This window comes from Danio rerio, chromosome 2 (assembly GCF_052040795.2).
Source record: "Danio rerio strain M-AB ecotype USA chromosome 2, GRCz13ab, whole genome shotgun sequence".
Classification (NCBI taxonomy): Eukaryota; Metazoa; Chordata; class Actinopteri; order Cypriniformes; family Danionidae; genus Danio; species Danio rerio.
In genome coordinates this window covers 392,501-397,500 of record NC_141022.1, presented here as the reverse complement: position 1 = coordinate 397,500, position 5,000 = coordinate 392,501, and the positions used below count along the sequence as shown (strand labels likewise).

The following is a 5,000-nucleotide window of genomic DNA, read 5'->3' as shown; positions in this document are numbered from 1 at the left end:
ATGAGGACAGGTTAGAGGATGAGGAGATGAGGACAGGTTAGAGGATGAGGAGATGAGGACAGGTTAGAGGGTGAGGAGATGAGGACAGGTTAGAGGATGAGGAGATGAGGACAGGTTTGAGGGTGAGGAGATGAGGACAGGTTAGAGGGTGAGGAGATGAGGACAGGTTAGAGGATGAGGAGATGAGGACAGGTTAGAGGATGAGGAGATGAGGACAGGTTAGAGGGTGAGGAGATGAGGACAGGTTAGAGGATGAGGAGATGAGGACAGGTTTGAGGGTGAGGAGATGAGGACAGGTTAGAGGATGAGGAGATGAGGACAGGTTAGAGGATGAGGAGATGAGGACAGGTTTGAGGGTGAGGAGATGAGGACAGGTTTGAGGGTGAGGAGATGAGGACAGGTTTGAGGGTGAGGAGATGAGGACAGGTTTGAGGGTAAGGAGATGAGGACAGGTCTGAGGATGAGGAGATGAGGACAGGTTAGAGGGTGAGGAGATGAGGACAGGTTAGAGGATGAGGAGATGAGGACAGGTTAGAGAGTGAGGAGATGAGGACAGGTCTGAGGATGAGGAGATGAGGACAGGTTAGAGGATGAGGAGATGAGGACAGGTTTGAGGGTGAGGAGATGAGGACAGGTTAGAGGATGAGGAGATGAGGACAGGTTAGAGGGTGAGGAGATGAGGACAGGTTAGAGGATGAGGAGATGAGGACAGGTTAGAGGATGAGGAGATGAGGACAGGTTTGAGGGTGAGGAGATGAGGACAGGTTTGAGGGTGAGGAGATGAGGACAGGTTTGAGGGTGAGGAGATGAGGACAGGTTTGAGGGTGAGGAGATGAGGACAGGTTTGAGGGTGAGGAGATGAGGACAGGTTAGAGGGTGAGGAGATGAGGACAGGTTAGAGGGTGAGGAGATGAGGACAGGTTAGAGGATGAGGAGATGAGGACAGGTTAGAGAGTGAGGAGATGAGGACAGGTCTGAGGATGAGGAGATGAGGACAGGTTAGAGGATGAGGAGATGAGGACAGGTTTGAGGGTGAGGAGATGAGGACAGGTTAGAGGATGAGGAGATGAGGACAGGTTAGAGGGTGAGGAGATGAGGACAGGTTAGAGGATGAGGAGATGAGGACAGGTTAGAGGATGAGGAGATGAGGACAGGTTTGAGGGTGAGGAGATGAGGACAGGTTTGAGGGTGAGGAGATGAGGACAGGTCTGAGGATGAGGAGATGAGGACAGGTTAGAGGATGAGGAGATGAGGACAGGTTAGAGGGTGAGGAGATGAGGACAGGTTAGAGGATGATGAGATGAGGACAGGTTAGAGGATGAGGAGATGAGGACAGGTTTGAGGGTGAGGAGATGAGGACAGGTTTGAGGGTGAGGAGATGAGGACAGGTTTGAGGGTGAGGAGATGAGGACAGGTTTGAGGGTGAGGAGATGAGGACAGGTTAGAGGGTGAGGAGCTGAGGACAGGTTAGAGGGTGAGGAGATGAGGACAGGTCTGAGGATGAGGAGATGAGGACAGGTTAGAGGGTGAGGAGATGAGGACAGGTTAGAGGATGAGGAGATGAGGACAGGTTAGAGAGTGACAAGATGAGGACAGGTCTGAGGATGAGGAGATGAGGACAGGTTAGAGGATGAGGAGATGAGGACAGGTTTGAGGGTGAGGAGATGAGGACAGGTTTGAGGGTGAGGAGCTGAGGACAGGTTAGAGGGTGAGGAGATGAGGACAGGTCTGAGGATGAGGAGATGAGGACAGGTTAGAGAGTGAGGAGATGAGGACAGGTTAGAGGATGAGGAAATGAGGACAGGTCTGAGGATGAGGAGATGAGGACAGGTTTGAGGGTGAGGAGATGAAGACAGGTTTGAGGGTGAGGAGATGAGGACAGGTTTGAGGGTGAGGAGCTGAGGACAGGTTAGAGGGTGAGGAGATGAGGACAGGTCTGAGGATGAGGAGATGAGGACAGGTTTGAGGGTGAGGAGCTGAGGACAGGTTAGAGGGTGAGGAGATGAGGACAGGTCTGAGGATGAGGAGATGAGGACAGGTTTGAGGGTGAGGAGATGAGGACAGGTTTGAGGGTGAGGAGATGAGGACAGGTTTGAGGGTGAGGAGATGATAGTGTCAATCTTGTTTCTCAGTGATGGTCCTGATGCTGATTTACATGGAGAGTTGGTAGTAACCCTGTATAGTTCCAGCATCTCTGCTGTTGACAGTCGTCATCACTCCTTCATTAGGCGTACGGTTATAATCATGATGTGTGTGTGTGTGTGTGTGTGTGGTGTTTCTGCAGCTACAGGAGGCAGGTGGAGGAGATGCAGAGAGCCTTCAACAACACCATCATCAAACTGCAAAACACCACCACCATGGCGGAGGAGCAGGTCTGTGTGTGTGTGTGTGTGTGTGTGTGTGTGTGTGTGTGTGTGTGTTTGTGTCAGACATAAACTCTGTCTGCTGTTCTCCTCTGAGTGTGTGTGTGTGTGTGTGTGTTCCAGGACCAGAGGCAGACTGACTCCATCCAGGCTCTTCAGGCTCAGCTGGAGAATGTGTCTGTGCTGCTGCTCCAGCTGTCCGTCAGTGTGGATCAGCTGCAGCAGGAGGTGTGAGCGCCACACCATAAACACACACTGTTCAGCACACAGACACACACACGCACATGCGCACACACACACACCTCTCACGGACACAGACTGAAAGTGAATATTGAGTAGGGGCGGGTTTATATTGGAGCTCCGCCTCCTTCACCTGCAGCACACTAATGTATTGAGGTTTATGTCAAGCATATTTCACCCGAACACCAGAGGAGGAGGATGATGATGATGAAGAGTGTATCTTGTGCGCTCCGCAGGTGTGGGACAGGCAGGTGTACCTGCTGCTGTGTGTGCTCCTGTGTGTGCTGCTCGTCCTGCTGCTGTGTGTGCACCAGCGTCAGCTGAGGGAGACTGCAGCAGCACACACACACACACACACATCCTGCAGCACCACTGACAGGTCAGAACACACACCGGTCATGACTGACCTGCTCACTATCTGCTCACACACACACACGCACTGTTTGTGACCCTGTCTGCTGTGTGTGTTCAGAGAGTGCTCTGGTGATGGTGGAGTGTGTGTAAGACGCAGAGCTTCCGACCCGCCGGCTCTCTCTGCCCTCCGTGCAGCTAAAGGTGGGTCCATTACCTGTGTGTGTGTGTGTGTGTGTGTGTGTGTGTGTGTGTGTGTGAGTGTTACCCCCTCCTCTATAACTCTCTCTCTCTGTCTGTGTGTGTTTCAGCAGTGTGTGAGCGTGCCACTGGCCCTGAGCACCCTGCAGTCAGCAAAGTAAGACAACACACACACACACACACACACACACACACAAACACACACACACACACACACACACACACACACAAACACACACACACACACATCACTGTAGTTCAAAGTTGATTATGTAAATAATGTGTGTGTGTGTGTGTGTGTGTTCCTGCAGAAGAGCAGTAAGCTGGCGGTCCCGGAGTGTGTGAGCGCTGCAGTGTGTCCGCAGGTCAGCGTGCATCAGGAGTGTGTGCGTGTGGAGGACGTTCTGTCTGACGGCAGCTCCGAGGGCTCGCAGGCAGACGACACACTCTTCTGCGGAATCAGCAGCTGCACACACCTGTGTGACGCACTTCCTGCTGCCGCGCGCTGGACACACACGACACACACATCACAGCGGCGGCGGGGGGGCAGGAGACCAGCAGAGCGTCTGCAGCGCACACACACACACACACCTCCACAGCGCAGAGGCCCTCTGCTGGAGCCCTGACACACACACACACACAGACTGGAACCCTAATGCGTGCACACACACACACACACACACACACACACACAGACTGTGGTGATGTGCACTGACTGAGACAATCATTGTTGGTCTGATGCCTGCGCTGACCACTCTGTATGATGATGATGATGATGATGATGATGGTGTGCTCATATTTGCAGCTCAGGGTAGTTTGCTTTGTGTGTGTGTGTGTGTGTGTGTGTGTGTGTGTGTGTGTGTGTGTGTGTGTGTGTGTGTGTGTGTGTGTGTGTGTGTGTGTGTGTGTGTGTCCGTCCGCAGCGTCTGAAGATCATCATTCAATAAACATCATCAGAGATCAGTCACCATCGTCTCGGCTCATCATCTACCAGCACACTCAACACCACTGACGGATGATGCTCAGCGCTGTCTTTACTTTACGCGCACACACACACACACACACACACACACACACACACACACACACACACACACACACACACACACACATACACACACACACACACACACTGCAGATGATCTCTGAAACTCTAAAGTAATCAAACCTGAAAGAGCTCTGCCCTGAACCAGCAAAATATCTTCATTCAGTGTGTGTGTGTGTGTGTGTGTGTGTGTGTGTGTGTGTGTGTGTGTGTGTGTGTGTGTGTGTGTGTGCGTGTGCGTGCGTGTGTGTGTGTGTGTTTCTTTTCAATGTAGAAAAGTGATGTAAAATTATAATTTTTTGTAATTCAAAAAAAAAAATTGCATACTAACATCCAGCAAACTCCTGATCATAGATATATGTGTATATGTGTGTATCTCTGGCTTTGGATGGCCACAGGCCTCCACTGTACCTTTGGTTCCGCATTTATTTCAATGGAGCGCTACCCTGTTCCAAAATGGCGGCTCAACTGACGCATTCCTTCCAATTGACAACAGGGTAGGCGACATATAATGTACATATCTATGGAGCGCCCCCCATAGATATATACAGTATGTAATAATACAGTATATTAGTATGTAATTTTTTTTTTCTAATTACGAAAATTATAATTTTACACCACTTTTCTACATTGATGGATCAGTGACCGCACGGGCATTCCTGACAAAAAGCTTGTGTTTGTGTACAGAAATGTACTATTCACCCTCCCTGTTAAATGTGATCTAATTATGTCCTGAAGCACAGCTCCTCTCCTGCTTTCACTGCTCATACTGATGGAGGGAGCGACTCGTTTGTGAATGA

The 5,000-nt window shown here is 50.8% G+C and overlaps 1 protein-coding gene across 18 annotated transcripts in view; it reads left to right on the top strand.

The window, feature by feature from the left end:
- The window catches only part of LOC141377515 (SUN domain-containing ossification factor), a 12,403-nt gene extending 8,281 nt beyond the window's left edge, over positions 1–4,122 (top strand). For 7 of the 18 annotated variants that reach the window (XM_087240245.1, XM_087240237.1, XM_087240241.1 and 4 more), the window contains 6 exons: positions 2,285–2,372; positions 2,487–2,591; positions 2,840–2,982; positions 3,076–3,158; positions 3,266–3,312; positions 3,467–4,122. In XM_087240245.1, the coding sequence (XP_087096371.1) occupies positions 2,285–2,372; positions 2,487–2,591; positions 2,840–2,982; positions 3,076–3,158; positions 3,266–3,312; positions 3,467–3,781 (781 nt within the window). In that variant the 3' untranslated portion in view covers positions 3,782–4,122. The remainder of the gene's footprint in view (positions 1–2,284; positions 2,373–2,486; positions 2,592–2,839; positions 2,983–3,075; positions 3,159–3,265; positions 3,313–3,466) is intronic. The other 11 variants (XM_087240247.1, XM_087240239.1, XM_087240242.1 and 8 more) reach the window with 3 other exon arrangements.
- The last annotated feature ends 878 nt before the right edge of the window (positions 4,123–5,000 follow it).